The sequence below is a fragment of the Lacerta agilis genome, chromosome 1 (assembly GCF_009819535.1).
Source record: "Lacerta agilis isolate rLacAgi1 chromosome 1, rLacAgi1.pri, whole genome shotgun sequence".
Lineage (NCBI taxonomy): Eukaryota > Metazoa > Chordata > Lepidosauria > Squamata > Lacertidae > Lacerta > Lacerta agilis.
The window spans coordinates 66,682,974-66,707,234 of NC_046312.1; the positions used below are offsets into that span (position 1 = coordinate 66,682,974).

General features: G+C 42.7%; 1 protein-coding gene across 4 annotated transcripts in view; it reads right to left on the reverse strand.

The window, feature by feature from the left end:
- AMPD3 (adenosine monophosphate deaminase 3) overlaps positions 1-22,985 on the reverse strand; it is a 34,286-nt gene extending 11,301 nt beyond the window's left edge. Inside the window, exons 1-9 of one of the 4 annotated variants that reach the window (XM_033152554.1) lie at positions 22,633-22,985; positions 15,492-15,717; positions 15,143-15,338; positions 12,853-13,018; positions 10,627-10,846; positions 9,095-9,224; positions 2,029-2,223; positions 1,630-1,761; positions 493-656 (exon numbers count right to left, since the gene is read on the reverse strand). In XM_033152554.1, the coding sequence (XP_033008445.1) occupies positions 493-656; positions 1,630-1,761; positions 2,029-2,223; positions 9,095-9,224; positions 10,627-10,846; positions 12,853-13,018; positions 15,143-15,338; positions 15,492-15,712 (1,424 nt within the window). In that variant the 5' untranslated portion in view covers positions 15,713-15,717; positions 22,633-22,985. The other 3 variants (XM_033152544.1, XM_033152562.1, XM_033152536.1) reach the window with 3 other exon arrangements.
- Between the last annotated feature and the right edge of the window lie 1,276 nt (positions 22,986-24,261).

Here is a 24,261-nt window from a genome sequence, read left to right on the forward strand (position 1 = left end):
AGAAAAAACCACCAACACTTCTTCCATAGGAGTAGAAATACAGTAATAACACTCAAAATTAACTACCCAAGGCAGTTTCCTCACTGTGCAATGGTAGGGATGGCCCTGTGCAGTGAGTCCCTCATCCCTTGACTTTCTATTACTCCATCCATTCTCAGTTCCACCCCCTTTTCACCTCTCCTCATACTCTTATTAAATTAGGCCGAGGGTTGCAGGTTCCCCACTTGATGTATTTTGACTTATAGGAAAAAGTGAAATTGAGTTGTCCAGTTTTGTCCTCTTTGCTTCACACAGGATACTGTGGTAGCTGCCATGGGGCAAGACTGATTGCATTACAACAGGAAAAGAGAGAAGATTAGATCAGACTTCCTCTTTGTTTTTGAAAAAGTAATTACCTGATGAAGTAATGCTTGGGAGAAAAAAAACACTATTCAGATAGAGAGGAAAAAGTGCACCCATAAGGCTAAAAAACAATGACACATAGATACTTACTAGATTCTAGGGACCTGAATCATCCAGCGCATGTGCGGTGAGTAAACTTTGTGCCTGATGAACCACTTAGCTAAATTCGGCCATTCATCTGGAGAACGCCCATAAATTGACAGCCGAGGTTCTGTGTACTGGTACTTACTTTCTTCCAGTTCACGGGCAACTTCCTATTCAAAACCAAGTCATTATTACATTTCTGCCAGGAGCAACATATAATCACAAAAGCTTTACACACAGATCTTAATTTGGAAATATGTCCATTGAAATCAATGATCTAGAGTGTTAGCCATGTTTTATGCAGTCCCCCCCCCCATATATTTGTGCAGGATCCAGAGAACCCTGATGCGTGTTTTCAAATTTATTCATGTCCACTGACATTTTTTTCTAACTTGCTCAAACTACAGCCCCAAAACCACACAAAGAATGGGACTTGTACACCTCTTAAACACCCTTTTTGTGATGCACTGCAGAAAAAATAGTAAAGTTACCAGCACTGAAAAGCCCTTTAGTGCATTCCTAACCTCACACATGGGACGCGGGTGGCACTGTGGGTTAAACCACAGAGCCTAGGGCTTGCCGATCAGAAGGTCGGCGGTTTGAATCCCCACGACGGGGTGAGCTCCCATTGTTCGGTCCCAGCTCCTGCCCACCTAGCAGTTCGAAAGCACGTCAAAGTGCAAGTAGATAAATAGGTACTGCTTCAGCAGGAAGGTAAACGGTGTTTCCGTGTGCTGCTCTGGTTCGCCAGAAACAGCTTAGTCATGCTGGCCACATGACCCGGAAGCTGTACGCCGGCTCCCTCGGCCATTAACACAAGATGAGCACCGCAACCCCAGAGTTGGACACGACTGGTCAGGGGTCCCTTTACCCTTTACCTTCACACATACATCTCTACACCACAGTTCCTGTGAAAAAGGGTGAGCAGAAAACCTTCTTGCAACTTTAGAGCATGTCCAGCTTATACAGATGTACGTGTCTGTCACACACAAGACATCTCATATTCTATGTGGAGTTCAATTGCTTTCAGGATTCAGCACCTCCTTTGCTCAGCGGCATACACTGCAATTAATATATTTCACATTACAAGTGTCTTCCACAAGACACTAAGACACAGTGACAATGGATTCAAAAGCCGCCTACCTTCACCATACGAGCAAAATATTCACCACCAATATAGTTCTCTGTTTTCAAGTACAAGTCCCTCAGCTCACTTGCACCAACTGGATTATATTTGGAGTTGAACTTATCAAATCGGTGAAATGTCTGGCGATCCTGAGATAAGAGGGGAAATGCGGACTCCATAAACTGAGTATCAGTTTTTAACAACTCACATATTGTTAAGTCATATTATTGCAATATATTTATTTACATCTACTTGTAAAATATCAAAATGTCAATATATATTCTTAACTAAAGCATTCTTTAAGTAACAAAAAATTAATAATCACAAAAACCAAAAGAATAATCTTCTCCCTCCGTACATGGCTCAAAATCCTGATCTCCATATTCAACTTCATCTACTGGTCAAAATGTACTTACTGCATGGACATCTAGTGAATCTACAGTGAGATCGTAGGGATCCATGTTGAGATTTTCAAACACCTGCTTTAAAGTTAACTTCTTGCCTTTTTTCTCTCCCACTATCCTGTTTGGCTCTGTTTGATAAGTGTGCTTAATGAACCTCAGCAAATGTTTCTGGTTCATACAGGCAGCAGCATGGATATGGGTATCAACCTGAAATCACAAACAAGATTATTCTGGCTCAGCTAACATCAAGCATGCATATTTTACTATTAAGCCATCTGGCACAGCAGGTAATTTGAAAGATATTGAGCACCTTTCTCTCAGTGTGCTATGAAGCACTAACTTCAGCAACCACAAGAGTAATCAGATATCGGCTTTTGAGAGTGAGGAAGAATTTTCCTACATGGTTGAACTCCCCTTTCACCAACAATGTAATCTATGGATCACAAAAATCCCATTGTCTTGTCAAATGTAGCCCTCAGGCTCTGGTCAGATGTTACTTCTTAAAAGAAAAGGAGGAAACCTATTTTGAATACATATGCAGTCAATGCTATTAAGGATAAGAGTCCTACTAGTTGTAAGATGTTCATTTGGAATCCAACATGTTTGTGAGACACAACTCATATTCACCTACATTACAGTTAGTGAATGTTCATTTTGTGAGTAGAGACCCATTCACAGAATGGGCTTTTCCATCTCCTCCTTCCCCCTGCAGGCTGCTGTGCCTCATGAAAATCTACTCCTGAAAATTGGGAGGCTATTCTGAAACATAATGCATGTTAAGTAGGAGGCTGCAGCAGGAGGGAGAAGTCACCAGAAATCAGTGAACTCCACCACCCCTTGTGCAGTCCCTTGGATCTAAGTCATTATGTATGCATTCTGCACAGACTCTCCTGGTGTGACTTTGCATTTATACATTTACAGTTTCTTTCCAAATATGTTATTCTGTTCCCACCCCCTATCCTGTCAAATATGTCTTATTTTAACCTGATTTTACTTCCAGTTTCTCAGCATATCCCTGACCTCTAGTGAAGATGTCTATCACAATTATGCCAACAAAATAGTGGTGAAGACATCCACTGTTATGATCCTGAAGCCACATCATTGCGTTGCAATACTTTAAATAATAATAATAAACATACTGAGGAGTGGCTGGGGAAACCCAGCCAGATGGGCAGGGTATAAACAATCTAATTATTATTATTATTATTAGTAGTAGTAGTAGTAGTAGAAGTAGTAGTGAATTTAATTATTATGTTACTTTATTTTTTATTCAGTAAGGTATTTCACATTTTATCATCTTCATTTGTCTTGTTTCCATAGGGACTGATGGAATGCTCCTGTTCCCAAAAGATAAAAAAAAATCTCTCAGTAGCAGCAGAAATGACAGAAGGGAAAAACTGGATGTGTAGCATCTGCTAAGGCTCTGAGAATTGTCCTACAAGGACTTCAAAGATGGGGAAAAGGAAAGATGAAACTGACATGATTTCTCCTCATCTCTGCAACCTCTCAGTTTTATTGACTGCCAATGTCAATTTCACTTCCAGGGCAAAGAGGTTGCTCTAAACTACTGCTGCAGGAGTGAGGGGGGAAATGTTTTCAATTTCAGTTCCAGCTCTTGGCAGTGTTTGCCAACAGACCTTAGGCAAAATGTTGCACATTATCACCAGGTGTGTAATGAGTGCTCCCTTCACCACTAAAGTGGAGTCTAGATAAACCCCTTTGCTGGAAAGGTGAAATTCAAGAGGCCCGTGTTAATTTCAGCTCTAAGGTAGAATTGATTCAGGCTCCCTGAAGTGACAGGAAAGTACTGTCAACACCTTTCTCTTGCCCATGCTCTTAAGCTTAAGCAAGTTCTATTTAAGATATACGAGACAAACATTAAGTAGCAATCCAACAAACAGTTGAAATCATCTGTGAGGCACTCTATCCTGACAACTTCTTAGCCTGGAGGACTATCTACATACATCACAAAAGATATTAATACTTTTAGTAGAGAATGTCTGATTACAAATCAAGGTACAGCATGCTACACTAAGTACAAGACAGAATAACAGCTAAGCATGAGTGAGATACCTAGCCCAGATCCTGCCATGATAACATAACAAAAACAATCACCTAGCAGAAGGGGCTGTCTTGGTAGTTGCATTGCCCTCAGACATTGGGTGGGGGGCTGTGGAAGCCCCTCCCCACAGAAGCATGTCTGGCACCTTCACTCTAGCTGTTATTGTAATTTGTGTGTAACTGTTTTTAATACTGTATTTATATTGCTGTAACCCACCCTGGGACCTTTTGGTGAAGAATGGGTAGTAAATCTAATAACAATATTATGATGATTTTTCTGGAAGTTTCAGCCACAGTGTATTTGGCTCTGTAAATGATATAATATTTATTTATAGCAAACACAAGGGTTATGGTTTGTTTTTTTTAAGAACACCCAACTCAATGAGGGCTTTCATGGAGGAGCAGTCTCATACTCGATGTCTTATACAGAGAGAACATTCAGTCTTTATCAGAATGTTCAATGGAAATGACTGCATATTTAATAATTTTTTCCCTTGACCAAGCCAAACGTGTTCCATGAAAAGTAATAGAATTTTCATCACACCTGAAAGATGTTTATACTGAGGAGGGGGGGGAAATGCCTCACACTCAACAGCTCATTTTGCAGTTCTGGCCTCAATGCAGAGATCCAAGAAGGCAACACTAATGATTCTGTACCATGTGTGGCGATGTTGTTGAACTGCAACTCGCATAATCCCTGGCCATTGGCCGCATTTACTATGGCTGAAGGGAGCTGTAATTCAGCAACATCTTCAGGGCCAAAGGGTCCCCATACCTGGTCTACACAATGAGGAAGGAAAGACCATTGGAAATTAATTTGTCCTAGCAGAAGCAATGGTAAGCTGCTTCTGTCCCACAATTGTGAGCTGATTCCAAACTTACTGCATATGTGTGAATGAGCCATCACATATCACAAATAGAAGTTCCATGTTATTGACAATTTTCCTGCTTTTCCACGGAATCCCACAAAACACAAGGAACTTACTTCTGAGTAAAAGAAAATGCCTAGGCGTTACCATTTCCTTAAAATACTACTTTTCCAATGGGATCTCATTACTGCATCACCATCTCCACAAGTGTACCTAATAAAATATTAATCCACACAGAGCAGCATGTTATCTAAAGGTCATAATGTACTCTTGAGCTTAAAACCAGTTTTTGAAGCTCCTGGAGTTTTCAGAAGGTAGTAAATGCCATGAAACTGATTAGCATTCTATAAACAGACAGTTCATTAGCACACATTTATTATTCACCATCATAATTTAAAATCAGCTTTGCAAATCAGTTTCCACAAAAAGCAGTGTCAGACTACACGCCATTAACCTTTGGTTCTTATGATCAGTGTACATAATTCATATTTGGATTTAGTTTTTAATTTTCTATTACATGTGCTTTGTAACAACTTCCACTAAAACCTAGAGAGTTTCATCAACAGCTGTATTAAAACAGATGCTTAGAACATCTACTAACACAAGAAGGATATTTAATCACAAAATCACTGTTCATTTAAATTGTGCAGCCATTAAACATGCAAAATCAAGTGTACTTTGGCACATTTAATGTTATTAGAGGAGGATGAAGTCTGAGCTAAGGGTATAATTTTTAGGCAGAAAAACAATATATACTGTACCTGAACTATGCCCTTACAAGATCTGGAAGGCTGTGTGGCCAATTATTTTTTGCCTGCCATAGTCATCTTAAGTCCATTATAGTTACCTGAACCTGTCCTCAGATAACCACTAGATCAACTGGCCTTTTCCCTACCACTAGATCAACTGAAGTCATCCAGCTCAAAAAGAGAACATTTCCTCTCAATAGAAATGTATTTATTTATTAAAGCAATTTTTACTAAATAAAATTTATCCTGCCTTTCTATCTTTTTCAGACTATTGTCTAATTCAAGATCCCAATATATTTATACATATTCCTTCCTGCACACCCTAGCAAAGTTACTGCAGAGGTAGATACACATTTGTTCACATAGTAAACCTACAATCCCAGAAGCAGGAGGTGGAAAAATGGAAGGGAATATTGGGGGGGACTGGGGGACCTGTAACATACCCCACAAGTGTCCCAGGACAACCAGGAAAAACCACGAGAGCAAGGCAGCTTTTTTTGGGTGCCATGATATCCCGTGATTTCGCAGACGAGATCTCACCTCGAAAAAAGTGAGGTGCCCCCCAAATGCACATTTTTGGGCACCATGAGAGCACAGCCCTGAAAAATGCTCATCTTTGGGGCACTGTGATCTTGTGCGGTTCATGTGACTCACAAGGGAGCATGAACAGGAAGAGGCACGTCCCAGTTTTGGGATTCAATGTGCTGGAGGGTATGCTGCAAGCAACTGACACAGAGGTGCATCACACCAATATATTTTTGCTGCCATCATATTCTTTTCCTCATAGTCTTCTCCAACCACCTTTTCCTCCCCACCCTCATCTAGGCCAGCATCCTGTTCTCACAGTGGCCGGCTAGATGCCTGTGGGAAGCACACAAGCAGGAACTGAGTACAACAGTAATCTCCTTCCCTGTGGTTTCCAGCAATCTACCTACAGAACAATCATATAAACAAGCACTTTACATCTTCCAACCCAAGCTAAGCTTTCAAGCACACTGAACAATTTTGACACCTTCCAACATTTCAATTACACACGTGTCATTTGATACTCTTATAAACACATCTCTATTAAACCTGTCACCAAGATAGATAAATATTCCATATTTAGATCAGTGATAATTACATTGACAGAAGGGTCTTGGTCACCCTGTTCAGAATTATGATCTATGTCTCTCCAGCACTTTCCTTTCATAGTCTCTCACTAAAACACTACTAGTTTTTTCCACCTTGGGGCCTCATAAGATATTAGCCTAATAGCAGAAGCAGTTTACAAAACTTTGGATCTTGAAAGCTTAAAATGGCTTCAGCTTCAATTGGTTTAAAACAAGAGTTGGGAACTTGTGGCCGTCCAGTTGTTCTGTACTGTGACACCCCTCTGTCCCAGGAATGAGGGGTGTTGCCAGGGGTAGACTTACTATGAAACTAATGAATCAAGCTTTGGGGCCCCTAATCCCAGAGGGCCCCCAGAAGTGACTTTAGTCCACATTGTTTTAAAAGTTTGGGTCTAGTGGACCCAGTTTGAGTTGCATGATGCAAATTGATTAACTTTTTGTTGCATATTATTCAAACAATCCCGAAGTTTGAGAGTCAGTAGCACACATGTTGTAAAGGTAGAGCATGGTGGTAAGTTGGATGTTTTTCCCCTATTTCGTCCATCCCGTCCCCCCAGTTATTCTTCTAGGGTTCCCTCAAGATCTGAGGAGGAGGACAGGGGCAATCATTCCAGATGGCAAGCCAAAATTCTTGCACTCATTGAACAATTAGAAGAGCATGACACTGATTTCCTCTAAGGGTCTTTTTTTTTGTTTTTTGGAGGGGTTGTCATAGTGTGCATTGTTTTTGCCAATGACTTTACTGCAAATAAATCATTGAATCTGGGGACATTGGCAGTTCACTTGGAAAAGCTTCAACCTGTTCTGTTTACTGCCTTAATCACACTTTCTAGGAATGATTTCTTTTCTTGCACAAGCTTGTCAACAACCTATTTTGAAACCAGAGAACAGAAGCAATATAACTATATACTGACTCTGCACTGTAAAAAAAAAGTTCAGTATATCACAATATGTTGTACATAAATATATTTTTCTGTATTAACACAGGGCTGTATCAACTAATGCATATGCACTATTCAGCATTCTCCATAGTTTCACCACAGTGCTATCTAATAAAAGTATTAATTTATGCACACCGCCATGAAAAGAACAACTCTTAAGGGCCTGGAAGACTAAGTTTTCCTTTATTTTTCAGTGTTTTTTCTTCTCTAAAATTATTTTTCTAACCTACTTCATCAACCATGTGGAGTTATGCCCTGAATGATTAGTACTGTAGATCAGAAAAGGGCATGCAAATGAAGAATGTTTTGGTTGAGGATCTGTGCCAGCTAGATAGCAGGAAACATTTTATTCTTAGGGAGAATACATCCCTTTAAACTAGCACATATTTTGAAGGTCCGCACAAACCCTTACTGATACTATACATTCACAAACTTATGACTCCAGTGCATCAATACAATAAAACAATAAAAATTAAAGTCTAATTTATGACTTACTAATAGCAGAATTCAGCTGCTGTTTTTAGGAACCCACACTGTGCCTAGCCTGGACTGTATAAAGTCTGGAGAGGACTGTGGTTGCATTATCTACAGAAAGTGTTGAAGTGTTAAATATTTGTATTAATAACGGCTAAGATTAAAACAAAAAAAAGCTCTGCGAAACCAGACATATACTACTTCATCTCTACTGTGCTGCTTTCAATTCTCGGCAAAGCTGCCACCCATTCACAGTCAATACATGTTATGTGGCAATAATTAAGCAACACTTCTGGCTGTTGAGGTTCTTAGTTCACAGCAAGCCCTTAACAAGACATAAGAAGGCAGAGTTAATTCTATGAGGGTAATGTTTATGCTATCCTCGCCTACGGAAGGTCATTATGCCCCTACTAAGAACATGCAATCTTTTTGCCAGACATTCTTAGGCTGTTGACTGTCAAAATCCATGTAATAGCACACCATGTCATCTGACACTGAAGGTGGTTTCTCTGAACTATTTTTAAAGGCAGACAATCCAATAGGCATAGGATTTCTTTTTGTAGCATCACAATTCCAAACTGGTTCTCCCATCCCCTATTTCATTTATACATTCTTTCTTTTCTCAAAGTCAGCAATTCAGATTTTGATCATTTTTGTATCTCATCCTTTGACCAAGCAGCTCAACCCTCTCTGCTTTGGCTATTTCTTTCAACATTTTATTGTTGTTCCTTACTCATAACATACTGTTATGAATCATACAGCAGCAAGATGAAATAATGTTTTCCATAATATTTAATTCAACTTAACATCAAATGTTTCTAATAAGTGGCACTGATTAGAATAAATCACAGACCAATCTATTTCGTACTTACCTTTCTCACATTGTAAAAATCCCGATGAGGATTACTCTTGAGTTCTTTAAGTTCAGACATTTCATTTAACATCTCATGTAAACCAAACTTAGATCCTAGAAAGTTAAGCCGCTTATGGCAGTATGTTTTTCTGTGGAAAAGGAAACACCGTACCTTAAGTATGGTCCTACAGCAAATGAGAATGCTTTTACTTAAATAATCATAGAACTGGAAGGGACCCCAAGAGTCATCTAGTTCAACCCCCTGGAATGCAGGAATCAGCTATCCACTTAAGAATTAGAAATGTATATTTTTCTTCTTCTTAAAGGCATTGCAAAATACTGGAGCCATAGGCCAAGCACTGCCACTGCTCAACCCTGTTCCAATCCCACATTTGAGAAATTCAGACTATTAAAACTACCTCACGGTTGCAATCCTAAACACATTTACTAGAGCAGAGATGTCCAACAGGTCGATCACAATCTACTAGTAGATCCCCAGGAGGATTTGGTAGATTGTGGTTGATCGCTGGGTCCCTTTCCTTAGCATCTGGCCCCACCCCCTCACGCCGCCCTCCATTGTTGCACGATCTGCAGAATGGAAGACGGACTTTATTCAGTGAGGTTGTTTGTTTCCCCAGTGATCTGTTGGTGAATGGCTGTTCCCCTTTTTCCTTAAAAATGGGCAAAAACTTTGCCCTGAACCCCCTTAAAAATGGGGGTTTCCTCCTCAAAAAAACCTAAGCTCAACAACTTTGACCTGAACTCCAAAAAAGGGGGTAGATCCCTGCCAGTTTTTAATTCTATGAGTAGATTGCAGTCTCTTGGGAATTGGCCACCCCTGTACTAGAGTGAGACCCTCTTTCTTTGTTCTTCACACAGACAACCAAAAGTCAGTATCAGAGATCAAGGGCACCTTGAGCAAGCGTCTCCACCCCCATCGTTCTCCCCAGACACTGAGATCCAGTGCCGAGGGCCTTCTGGCGGTTCCCTCGCTACGAGAAGCCAAGTTACAGGGGACCAGGCAGAGGGCCTTCTCGGTAGTGGCACCCCCCCCCCCCCCGTGGAACACCCTCCCACCAGATGTCAAAGAGAAAACCAACTACCAGACTTTTAGGAGACATCTGAAAGCAGCCCTGTTTAGGGAGGCTTTTTATGTTCAATAGATTATTGTATTTTAACATTCTGTTGGAAGCCGCCCAGAGTGACTGGGGAAACGCAACCAGGTGCGCGGGGTATAAATAATAAATTATTGTTGTTGTTGTTGTTGTTACCTTTCAAACAACAAAAAACACTCAAGGAGGATGCAAAGCCAACCCAGTGAAAGGCATGACCTCAGGAGAAGGATTGTAGCTGGGAAGTGGGTGTGGCCTGGAGAGAGTTCTGGAAGGTCACAGATTACCCCTGGGTCCTAGGTTCCCCACCCCTGGTTGACACTGTACATCCCAGAACATCATTTAACATAATAGGTTTGACATTCATAGCAGCAGCGCAACTGTTGAAGCATACAATAGGCTAGCATTAGGGAATTCTCAAAGTTAAACAAAGCCATACGTTGGGCCATCTGCAATGAGAGCCAGCACATGACTGAGGTCAAGGGTGTAAGTCTGAAGATCAGGATAAGGCAAGTTCCACGGCTCATCAACTTCCATCATTTCTTTGTTTTCATAAACGAAGAAAATGCCTTCCTTCATCTTTACAACATAATCTAGGTTCCCTGGAGAATCATCAAGATTGTAAAGGTCCTGCAGGTCTTTCGGGGGTGGATGAAAATCTATAAAAAATGTCCAAATCAATAAATTTCTGTCATCATTCAAAATACAGTATTGTTTCTATTCACAATATTCCAACAGAAAAAGCAGTAATAGACTTATGAAAATCATGAAGTGCTATACAGGATACCTACTGTCACATGAATGTCATCTTAACTCTATGCAACATGGTACTATGGTACCTATCAACCCCAAAACATGGAGTGAAACCCAACTCATGCTTAACCATTTATTTCAGTGATATTTGATATTTATGGTAATGTTCTTTACTATGGACCCAACTGCATCCATGGCCCAAAATCCAAAAGTTCACAATGTGTTATATGAAATCTATCCAAGCAAAATATGAAAAAGGTGGTATTATACATGGGGCTGATACACCAACATAAACATTTTGAATTGGGATGCAAATCAAAATACGCTCTGTAAAATCTCTGCAGTCTTTTAAGTATAGGGCGTACAACTAGTGACCCCTCCAAATATTGCCAGACTACACCTACAGTAACCATTGGCAATACTGGCTGGGGCTGATGGGAGTTGAAATTCAACAACATCTGGAGGGCCACAAGTTGTCCACCCATGGTTTAATGTCTGCGCTGCTGAGAGGGAAGAATTTTTGTGGCCAAAATTTGCACAGTTGCATAGGTCTGAAGCAGATATGTTCAAGAAGGATAGAGCGTGCTAAAAATGAAAGCTGGGTGTGCAAATCCCTGTTCATATCTGAACTGGGTTACAAGCTAATCCCCACTTTCACTGTTCCTCAAAAACAAGCGTTGGGGAAAACCCCATCTAGCAAAGCTGCAAGAGGAACCGAGTTGTATAATGCAGTGGGTGATTAGTTCAACAAACAATGTTGCCTATTGGAGTGATGGTTGCTGAACCTCCATTTAAATATTAAAGGTGTATTGTTAATTTGCCACCAAGCATAGTGTATGGACTTGACTAGCATTTTTCTGAGCAGCAGTGACTATATTGCACAGAACTGCACTGTCCTTATTGTTGTTGTTGTTCAGTCGTTCAGTCGTGTCCGACTCTTCATGACCCCATGGACCAGAGCACGCCAGGCACGCCTATCCTTCACTGCCTCTCACAGTTTGGCCAAACTCATGTTAGTAGCTTCAAGAACACTGTCCAACCATCTCATCCTCTGTCGTCCCCTTCTCCTTGTGCCCTCCATCTTTCCCAACATCAGGGTCTTTTCTAGGGATTCTTCTCTTCTCACGAGGTGGCCAAAGTACTGGAGCCTCAACTTCAGGATCTGTCCTTCTAGTGAGTACTCAGGGCTGATTTCTTTGAGAATGGATAGGTTTGATCTTCTTGCAGTCCACGGGACTCTCAAGAGTCTCCTCCAGCACCATAATTCAAAAGCATCAATTCTACGGCGATCAGCCTTCTTTATGGTCCAGCTCTCACTTCCGTACATTACTACTGGGAAAACCATAGCTTTAACTATACGGACCTTTGTCGGCAAGGTGATGTCTTTGCTTTTTAAGATGCTGTCTAGGTTTGTCATTGCTTTTCTCCCAAGAAGCAGGCGTCTTCTAATTTCGTGACTGCTGTCACCATCTGCAGTGATCATGGAACCCAAGAAAGTGAAATCTCTCACTGCCTCCATTTCTTCCCCTTGTATTTGCCAGGAGGTGATGGGACCAGTGGCCATGATCTTAGTTTTTTTGATGTTGAGCTTCAGACCATATTTTGCGCTCTCCTCTTTCACCCTCATTAAAAGGTTCTTTAATTCTTCCTCACTTTCTGCCATCAAGGTAGTATCATCAGCATATCTGAGGTTGTTGAACTGTCCTTATATTGTTATGTAATTATTTACTCTTTAAGAACAAAATGGCAACAAATTCATTAGAGTAAAACCTATTGCAAGGCTGGAAGTAATACTATTACCAGAATATTGATCAAGTGGGCATATTAAGAACAGTAAAAGTTAATCATCTCTTAGGTTTTCATGCACCAAAACCTTTAAAAAAACACACACACACAACTGCAGCTAATTTACCTGGAAGTACTTCATCTTCATCTTTCCATTGTTCATTTCTCATACTGCATAAATATTGGGCCGTTGTCCTTGGAAAGCGATGGTAAGCAAGGCGACAGTACTTCTCTCTAATAAAGAGAGCTTTTGCCAAATTCTTGGCAGCCTGCTCATAATCATCAACAGTAACCTGAAGGGAGAAATTATACAATTAATCACTGGAGTTGTTTTTTTTCTTAATGCTACTATAAACTCTAATCCGAAACACATTTGCTTGACAGCAAGGCCTAATTCTCACTGAAGCAATAAATCTATTTGTTTGTCGGACCACTGTAGATTGTAAGTGGGTGTTCCTCTATGCACAAGACTTCTGGTAGAGCCCTGCTCTCTGAAATCTTATTTAACTATGTTGAAGAAAAACTGTATTTGGATGAGCATTCAATTGTGGCAGCCTCCACTTGTATCATGAAGTAAAATTGTTCAATATTTACCATCTCAGTGACAGGCATTAAGATCTAGAGATTTCAACATAGCCTACAAATGTCGTTAGGATTTCATCTAGGCAGACCAGTGAACCAAACCATTATAGAAACAGTCAAATCTACCCTACATTGTCAATCAAAATTCTTCACGAATTTACCTCCAAATGAAGCAAAGGTTTTCTTATGATAGCATGTAAATACTTTGTGCACAGTTCCACCTGTGTCTTAATACTTCCCTACATAGATTAGTAATGTAATGGTGAACTTTAGCTGCATCTTGAAGCTTTTAAGTAAGTATGTACATTAACCCAGGTTACCAGCACCCTGGATATATACGTAACTCGCATCTTACGCTTCTTTTATCTACATATTTGCAGCTTTGAATGGAAGGGGCAGGTGGCGATAAATAAATGAAGAGTGGACAAAACCCACTGTCCATTTATTTATTTTTCTCCATCCAGTCACATATAGCTACAAGCACAGGCTTACTCGACTTCAGGAAGGCAGAGCAAGCAGGCTCTGGCAGCATCCCAGAGCCTTCGCACTGCCTTCCCAAAGCCAGGGAAGCAGCCCTCCTCCACCTTGCAGTGGGTTGGGTAGGCAGTTCTAGGGGTTCCTTGCTTTATTTTTTTGCATTTATTCGTGGCCCCCTGAAACCCTTGCATAAGATGCAAGTTACCTGTATATAGTAGTTTTGGAAATGATAGCAATGTGATCAGACAGTATGTACAATACTTGCTGGAAGAGATCTCCCTTGGGATAAGAGAACCCCTTTACCTCAGCTCTCTACCAGGTAGCAATACATGTTCATCTCAACATGTCTGATCATTATCTGAAGTTTGAGAGCCAAGTGCTGCTTCATACGTGCACAGGCTACATATACACCAAGCAGAAACCGCTTACCTGCACAAACGGAATATGGAAGTCACTGTGGGAGGTATGCATGGGCCTCCTATTCCAGGTAATTATTTGGGCATGTTATAATCTGCTCAGCTCTTTGTGCCTCTAACTGAAGGCCAGGAGGAAAAGAGGATGAGAGAATAAAGGCCTCCTTTGATCCCTATGCGGGTCATCCCTTATCTTACATCCGACATAGGTAATATCTTACATCTGTATTCCAAAGCAAGATGGTAATACTGTATTGTGTTTTTGTTAATTGACAAGTTACATGTCTACTGAACAGAGCAGGGTGGGGAACTGAATTTGGACAACAGGCAAGACTGTTATCTTCCTTACCACCTGTGGGCCAAATCTGACAGGTGAGTAGGGTGACTATCCGTCAGTCACCTGAGATCACAGTGCTGTCAGGTGATCCTTTTTTTGCCCGCACATTCTGAAACCAGTTTGAGTGTTTTGCAAGACTTGACAAAGCCCACTGCAAAGTGCTCTGCAAGACTAGAGATGTGAAGGCCTAGAAAAAGAATGGGGAGGGGAGAGAATTGAAGGAAAATGTTGGTTTTTGGGCATTCACATCTCTATGAAAGACCCAATGATCAGCTGGTTGGCAGTGCCTGCAAAGCCCTCTGCAGGCACTGCCCATCAGTTGTGCCTTCAAACCCCTTTTAGCTGAGCCAGGTTTACCTGCCCCACAACGGATGACAGGTGTAGGTCAGGTGAGCATGGCTGGGTCAAAATGATTTTATGGGTGCCAAAGAACAGGGGGTTGGCAGGCCAGAGGTTATCTAGCCCTGGAATACAACCTCTAGAGTAACTAGGCAAATATAGGCTTTATAAAAGAACAATTTAATTTCACATTACACAAACACACAACAATTAACATTTTTTTCCCTTTTCTCTCTCTCTAAAAAATGAAAAATTGACTGATTCCTTACCCCAGCACAGTAATCCCCACTAATTGTAACTCTTTGAAATTCTGGTACATCATACATCCTTTGGGTGGGTTGCAAAGCACCTGGAAGTACTGGAGTAGGAGGAGACACAACTGGGGTGTCTGACTGAGCTCTCAATTCCTGCGGTGGAATTTGCAGTGACAAGGACTGGGACCGAATCATCTTGAAACTTTTCTTCCTAAGTTTCCATAGTAAACAATATGTAAGTGAGTAAGACACATCTCGAGAGCAACAAAATCAGCTTTATGGTTAAATTGTACTTCAAAAACGCCCTGCCATTATGCATATAACTGAAGACTTTAAGTTACTTCTGCATTGTCATCGAACAAACCTTTTCGCTGTCTCCAACGACTGTTGCTCTGCCATCTCCTTCTGTAGCTCTCTTTCTTTTGCCTCTTGTTGCCCAATAGGACAATCCTCAGGCACGGTGAATAGTGACAAGGCATCTTTGCTGTCTTCTTCTCGAAGAACTTTGGCAAAAACCTTTTCGGCTAGAAGCCGCACCGACTCATCAACCTCAGAGAGGTTTAGCTTTGGGAACTGTCTGGGCATCTCAGCTAAGGGGGAAAAATATGGAATTATAGGCTACATGTTACAGTTAGTTATCAAAAATAAATCACTGTCCTTTTAGTTAATCCTAGAGTCATTAAAAATTTGTGCAATTTTACATCACTGTAATTTACAGTGAACACTATGTTCTTTTAACAGTCATCAGAGCAAGAATTTTCTTATATGGCAATACCAGTTTTGGAGCTTAGGACTACTCAACAAGAATTTTCAAAATCAGATGAAGAAATGCTGTAGTCACTCCTTCATGGTGTATTTCAAATTTTCTTGTTTTGGTTCTGATGCCTATGGTCACTATACTCCAATCCTAAACATTTTGAATGCATTTTTTTTATAAGCCTCATTAGCTGTTTGCAAGTGCAGTACATTTCCGAGCACAATTCAAAGTGTTGGTGCTGACCTTTAAAGCCCTAAACGGCCTCGGGTTAGTATATCTGAAGGAGTGTCTCCACCCCTATCGTTCTGCCCGGACACTGAGGTCCAGCGCTGAGCGCCTTCTGGCGGTTCCCTCACTACGAGAAGCCAAGTTACAGGGAACCAGGCAGAGGGCCTTCTCGGTAGTGGCACCCGCCCTGTGGAGTGCCCTCCCACCAGATGTCAAAGAGAAAAACAACTACCAGACTTTTAGAAGACATCTGAAGGCAGCCCTGTTAGGGAGGCTTTTAATGTTTAATATATTATTGCATTTTAATGTTCTGTTGGAAGCCTCCCAGAGTGGCTGAGGAAACCCAGTCAGATGGGTGGGGTATAAATAAATTTATTATTATTATTATTAAGTGTAAAGCACTATGAGTTTCTCATTCTTTCCAAACATCAGCCCTAGAAATCACATTTGAAACTTCCCAGAGTTACAAAATAGGCATTTCAAACAGTGTGGCAGGCTGCTGTCAAGGGAGGAAAATAGAAGACTCACTGGGCACATAAAACAAGACAGCACAGAGTTTTAGATTGTGGCAATTACTGAAGCACAAATCAATTTTCATGAATTGGGCTGACTAACTCCATCCACAATTACCACAGCACCACTCAACTCACTTTTAGCAGCTCTAGGGGGGCACTGTAGATTTGGGGTGAGCAGTGATTGCTTTGACTTACGCTGTATTAAATTTAGATGCACAGTATTTCCTCAACCATTTGGCTGTGTGAATTGGTGCAATATCCACCAGAAACCAGTAAAACTTAGAAATAATGGATGCAATCCAGAATGCATTAGGCACTCCTCAGTCCTATTGAAATAAATGAAGCTCAACTGGACAGGCCGACGTTAAATTGCATCTACTATAGGCTGTATGTGGCATGCAGCAATGCAAGCCTTATAAATGTCAGAAATAAGTCTGAGTTCAGTGAGGCTTACCCCCAAGTAAGTGGCATAGGATTACACCTACCTGGAAGCCCGCCCCATTGAACTTAACTAGATTTATCCTTGATCGGACATGAGTAATGGCACTGATTTAAACAGGTTTAAGGATTAATGCTGATTCATCTTTCCTTGTATTGTGCACCTCTGTACTTAGGACTGCAGCACAGCTTTGTGAAGAAGGTGGGAGGGCTCTAGGAACCTGCCAGAGCCTCAAGCCTCCTTCCCCAAACCCAGCTCCTCGCTTACCCCCCATGGGTGACAAGGCAGTGTGTGGCCAATGGGTTCCATGTCAAAGTGGTCTTGTGAACCACTTGGTATTAAAAATAGGGCCACCCAGATTGTCTTAAGATTGTCTTAAGGACCACTGAATTCCATTTATGAGCTACCTGGCCTTTGGCATCAACTTCAAAGGTACCATTTCCATGTCATCATGAGATAGCATGAGAAACAGTCCCATTTTAATCAGGCATAGGCAAACTCCAGCCCTCCAGGTGTTTGGGACTACAATTCCCATCATCCCTGACCATTGGTCCTTTTAGCTAGGGATGATGGGAATTGTAGTCCCAAATATCTGGAGGGCTGGAGTTTGCCTATGCCTGATTTAAATGATGCCAATACAGCTCTGGAACATTCTTCCAACTGAGCTGCATCAGCCCCCCAGTACAGACATCATTTAACAGAATTTGAAAACATATCTTTCACTCCAGGTCTTTAATCTTTTGAAGTCCTATTTAGTTTTGTTACTGCCTGAGTTTCAGTCTGAATTGTATCTTGTGTTTTAAAATCTGTGTTTGATTTAAGGAAAACCAACTTAGTTGTATTTTATGGTTGAAATTTATATATGCAGCTAGCCACTCTGGTTGTAACTGTAAAAGAGCAAGATATAAATAATAAATTGTTTATTTATTATTTCAAGTGCTGTCCTAGCATTCTTTCATAGCCAAAAAGTTGGAGGTTTCAAATGATAGCAAATATTCATCATTCTAATTCATACCATTTTTCTATCATCAAGCAATTTTGCAATGGAATAATTCTGTGTTTATAAGAAGAAGAGTGTTTAAACTGGATCTCTAAGATTATATTCTGCCTTTAAACTATGTGGGGAAAGAGAAAGATCAGCATTAATAGTAATTTTAAAAAGCTTTCCCTCCCCCATAAGATATTTACTGCATTCTCTATACAAACCAAAACAATCTTCATTCATGAATAGCTTTAATTTAAATAACAAAGAAAACTCTTTAACATTCCTTTTTAAAGTCCATTTTTTATCAACCATTCCTCTTAAATGAGCTATATAATATTTACTCTGGAACAGTTACATAACCTTGCAATATTTAGTTTCGATTTTTTTTAATGCATCTGAAATTCCTTGTACTTGTCAGTTACTACATGAAGCCAAAGTTTCTATTAAAATGTTCATGAACCAATAAACTATTTTTAAAAACCCTGTGTGGAAATGTAGGTCGTGGCAGTGAATTCTAAATTTATCCCAGATTTCAAAGCCAAAGGCATGGCTGTACTCTAACCACTTTAAAGTCCTATTTATTTCAGTGGAAGTGTTAAAGCATGTGTTGAAATATCTCCTGTTGAAGTCAAAGGGTCTTTAAGGGCTTAGCATTATTAGGAGCCTTACCCAGACAATCAGCATTGCTTTGATTATGAGGAAGACAACATTTATCCTGAAAACAAAATCATTCCCAAAAGTTGTGTAACTTGGAACAGTCTTTATGTGATGCTATTCCTACATGCATGACTCCACTTTCCAACTGTTGGCATCTGAGCTTGTTGTTAAATGGGAAACAATCTTCTATTAATAGCTACTAGCTGTGACGGCTGCTTAGGGAATGATTTATTTTCAGTCTTAGAACAATTTCAAACATTACATGTTGATATATTCTAGTGATTGCTAATAAATAAGGTGCCAAAGTCTTTCAACATTCCCATTTCTTTGTACTGCACAGGATGTTTCCCTTCCCTTCCTTCCCTTTTTCTCTCTCTCTGCAACAAGGTTTCTAATTGGCTTTTCTGCTGGGTATTGCTAAGTCTGTTGTAACCAACATATTGTACAAGGTCTAAGTCCTGGTCGATAACTATCCACCAAGAACAATCAAGTCTTGTAACACAGCTACACAGGTGGTGTCTTTTATTGCTCAGACCAAAGGTCTTGAGTGTCCCAGGATGTTTTTTTCAAAATGGGCAACCTGTGGGACAATGCCCATCATCCCTGACCATTAGCCCATCTGGCTGGGCCTGATGGGAGCTGGAATCCAACATCTGGAGGACCACAGATTCCCTACCCCTGCTGTAGACTAAAATAAATATTTGTTTTCCAAGGTCTCAGCCTGTATTCCTTTAAGCAAGAAAGTAGGGATGCAGAAACCCATGTCCTCTTACCATTGCTAAAGCTGAACACAGCTACTCCTCTCTGCAAGATGTGAGATTCCCCACCCTTGGAGATTTATGGAAACCTGAACGCTTTCGGGGGTTTTCCAGCTGACATGGCTGGTACTCCTAATAAGGCTCTCATCTCACTATGGAATGGTGAAATGCAGAGCCATTGACACAACCACCCCTGGGTGCCCTCACCATTTCTGTGGAGCACTTAGGTTGCCTAGGTATTCTAGTAACCAGCATGAAATGAAGCAGTGTTGGTAGATAAGAGTGCAGGTGATGCAAATCTTAGCCCAACACTGAACAAACACTGCAGTTTCCTCAAAGCAGTGGCAAAAAAACACTTTACCTCTCTGCCACCAGTGCATCAACAAGTAGCTATGTTGCTAAGTTTTTCCAAGTGGTGGGTGGGCTTTTGTTATCTGGCCAAGAGACTAGCACTCTTGACACATTTGGAGGTCTGCTGTAACAACACTGAGTCACTAGAGGGGCAGAATTGCACAGATTCAGACAGAGTTATGAGACCTGGGAGGGGTTCCATCTTGTCCCCCTGCTATTTAATACCTATACAAAGCACCTGGGATATACTATCAGGAGATCTGGAGTGAGGTATCATCATTATGCAGACAAGACCCAGCTCTCACTCTCTCTGTTCCATCTGAATTGGGAGAGGCAGTTAAGGTGTTAAGACCAGTTCTTGTAGGCAGCAATGGGCTGGATGCTGACCAATAAACTAAACTTGAATCCTGAAAAGACAGAGGCATTTCATGTCCTGAGTTCTCAAGTCCTGGAGGTGGGGGGATGGACTGACTGTTCTGGATGGGCTTGCACACTTCTGGAAGGTGCAACTAGGAGTGCATTTATTTTTCCAGCTACAGCCAATTTGGCAGCTATGGCTCTTTCTGGACAGAAATTCCTTGGCTACTGTACTCCATGCTCTGGTAACTTCCAGGCTGCACTACGGTGATGCGCTCAGTGTGGGGCTGCCCTTCAAGATGACTCAGAAACTTCAAATGTTCTAAAATGCAGCAGCTGGATTACAGGCTTGGGTTCCATTAATATCTCATCTAAATCCCTGTTCTAAAACAGCTGAATTGGTTGCCAGTTTGTTTCTGGGCACAGATTCTCATGAAGTGTTTAAAGCCCTAAAGACTTAGACCCGCCCCCCAAATAGCTGAAATACCACATCCTTCCCTACATAACCTCTTAAGATCAGCAGAGGGTTCCCACCTGTACTTCCAGCACCCTTAGAGATGTGGTGTGTGTGATCCAGGTGAGGGGGTTCTCTGAGCCATCCCATAAGCTGTGGAACTCTATCCCCAGAGGAGTGTCTGACACCTTCATTATGCAGTTTGAATGCTGAAGACACGTCTCTTAATCCTGACCTTTGACACTTGCAATATACTTTTTAAAGGCCCACCCTATTCTTGCAATTGTAATTTATTTCTATCTGTTTGGAAGGTTGCATTTTAAATTGCAGTGTCCTGCCCCGGCATCTTAGTGTGAAGGGCAGGAAATAAAAACATTTATTAATTTATTATTTGGATTCAGTGAACACTTATTTATTTTTGACATTTATTAGTTGCCTCGCCATACAAATTCTCTAGGCAATATACAGTACAATAAATTAAACATGCAAGGCTAGCTCTCTGCAGTACTCAAGAATTACGGAGCGAACTAGGCTAGGTGACGTCCCTGCACATCAGTTTATGTGCTCTTACCAAACTAGCAAAATCCAGAAACTTATTATGATTTCCAAATCCAAAAATGGCTTGCTCTGTTTTGCGAGGGGAGAAGCAGAGCAACAAGATGAATAAGGCCAAAGATACAACTGGAAACCCTGAGAACTACCGGTAAATGAGTCAGTGCATTAACCTGAAGTTTCTGGAATGTGTTTTTTTATGATAAAAATAAAGTATTAGTAGCCTACAGTATACCGTTTCTGTTTGAGATTTTTTTGGAGGGGGGGGCCAGGCTAGGTAAATAATTTGTCCTTAATCAACCTCTTCAGGAACTGTTATCGCTCTTCCTCTTTCAGAAGATTGATTCAGGAACCCAGCTATTGATCTAGAGAGATCCTGAATATTTCATGAGCGCATGCCATAAAAATGAGTCTTATTCTGCTGTGGCGAAGAAAGTGGGGAGGACGTGGAGCTGATGGAGCTAGGAGGGAAGGCGACGGGTCTTCCTCCTAGCGATGGGAGCCAAGGATACAGGCTGCTCTCCCCAGCCGAGCAGGTTTGCTGCAGGTGCCAGCCCGGCTTCTTCCGGCTTTAGCGGCGGCTGCAGCCCGCTGCTACCCGGCAAGGTCAGCTCTTGCATGCCCGCCCCGTTCACTTCCTGCTTGGAAAGCAGCCGCCACTTACCTAGCGCCCCGGGGAAAGTCATGGCAGACGATCGCGGAGCCTCGCCGGCGCAGGCGGCAGGCAAGGAGCCTTCTTTCCCCCAGCCAGCGCGGACAGGAGCCAGTCGCCGGCTGGCCGAGGAGAAAGCAGAAGAGGGAGGAGCCGCGGGAGCCAGCAGCTGCTGCTGCCGCACTCCCGCTGCGCTCTGCAGCTCCCGCAGTGAGCACAGCTAGGCAGTCAGGCCGGCCGGCCGCGCAATGCCCGCTGACCGCTCCGCCCGCCCCTGTTCTGGGATGGGGTCATCTCCCCAGCCCGGGAAGGACTGGGCAGCAAGGGTGGAGGGTGGAAAGAAGGGTCAGGCTTCAACCTGACGAGGGCGAAACGTTTTGCTTCCTGCCTGGGCACAGGCGGCCCCATCCTTCGCGCAGGCGAGGTGAGAGGAGGCAGCATCTGCTCCTCCGCTAGCGCGCGCCTTTCCCACGGGGGCGCAGGAAGGGCTGCCTCGTCTCCTCTCCGCTTAGCACCCTCACCCTCCCGGAGGGCACCCCGTTTTCCCTTCCCGCGCCTCTCGGAGCTGCTTCATCCGGGATGCTCACCCGGCGCTGAAACTCCCCGCCAGACGACGCTCCGTCGTCCTATTTTGTCCTGCGCACTGAGTGGCAACGGGGAAGAGAGCGAGCGAGAGAGCGCGAACACGCAGTTTACAGACACACAAGGCGTAGCTGCACCGAATCTACCTCAGTCGGGTGTCCTTGGCGGGATGGTTTGTCAGGAAAAAGTCGAGCGGTAAGCAATTCCCAGGCACCCACCTTTCTCCACGCCTGCTCTCGCTGCAGCAACAGGAGTAGAAGCTCCTCCTCGAGCCTCTCCAGCGCCAGCATGAAACTTCTCCTAAGGAAGAGGAGGGCTCAGGTTACTAAGCGCCGCCAGCTCAGTCCCTCTGGTGGAGAGAGGGCGCCAGGCCGCGCAGGCACGCCTTGCAGGGAAACAGCCTTTCCCGGCCGAGGCGCTTCGTAACCTGGGCTGCAGTAGCGTTTGTCTCCCCGAGGTTGCGCCGAGAGGGCGCCTGTCTCCTGAGCGCCCAGCTTATCAGCGCCTCGCACGGCTGCAGACATCGAAAGTCTCGCAGCCAGAGGAAAAGAGATTCCTCGGCCCAGACGCTCTCGCTGTTTGCGGGCAGATAACCAACACGCGAAGCGTCAACACGGGAGAGTTTGCGTCGCTTGCTTGACCATTGAATTCAAGGAAGCCTGACGCGCGTCACTTTCTTTGAATCCAAGCGCCAAGTTGCGACGTGCGAAGGCGAAATAGGTTCCTGCGCCTTTAATTAGTTGTGGCGAAAAGGAAACGTCTTCGGCAAAAAGTCTGCGCGACTGTTAAAGGTGCAGGAGCCATTTTCCGTCTTTTGCTTCGGGGCCACCCTAGCCCCGAGGCTGCAATCATGTGCACGTTTATGGAGGAGCAATTAGCAGTGCAATTCCATCGGGATCTGCTCTAGTAAGAGCCTTTGAGGCCAACAGGACTTGCAAAGTAAACTCAGTGGGACTTGCTGCTTCTGAGTCACCGTCCACTTATCTGGACGGGAGCCGAAGCGCGCTGCAGGGAAAGGAAACCCTAAAGCGATGGCTCTGGCTCGCGTCCAGAGAAAGGCCTTCCATTGCCGCAGGAAGGTGGTTTGACCGCATCCTTCCGCCCAATGCTGTGTTAGCGTTGTAATAAACGTTATCATTATTTAGCTGAAACCCATCCAAAACTCCTTGAGGAAACATTAGGCAAGAGTAACTTACCGTTATTGGGCACGATCCAGACAAAGCGGAAAGTTTTTAAAGGCCCATCGATTTCACCTGGAGAGATTTAAAGATGTGCGTGGCTCTTCTGTTGACATCTGTGGGATTTAAACGACCTTCACTTTGGGTGGGAGATTGAATTCCTTGCTATTTTGTGTTCGAGGGTTGCTGGAGCAGGAGGGGGCAGCATGATCTGGGTCAGCAAGTTCCATTCATTTATAAAACAAGAACTCTGCATAGTGTAGATTCTATATTATATCATATAACTAACAGTACACAGAAAATATTGTCAGGCACCACCCCAGTCTCTGAGCGGTGGAGGCCCCAGGGGTTCCAATGTTTACTTGTGTGGATTCTTTGACTGTTGATTTTAGGATACATTGTTTTATTCACACACATAAGAAACCTGTGTATAGGATGGAGGGGCTCACAGCATTAACATCACAGATCCTGCTTCTGCTTTAGGTTTCCAGGGGAGCCCTGAAGTCCAACAAAGGACTCTGTCTGCAGCTTTTAGCCTGCTTCCAGCCTACACACAACTATGGCTATTGTTCTGCCAAGTAGCAGGCTAGGTGAGCTGCTTGGGAAAAGGCCCACTCATTAGTTGTATGACACAGAATAGTTTAATTCACTACGAGCCCCAAAATTAGA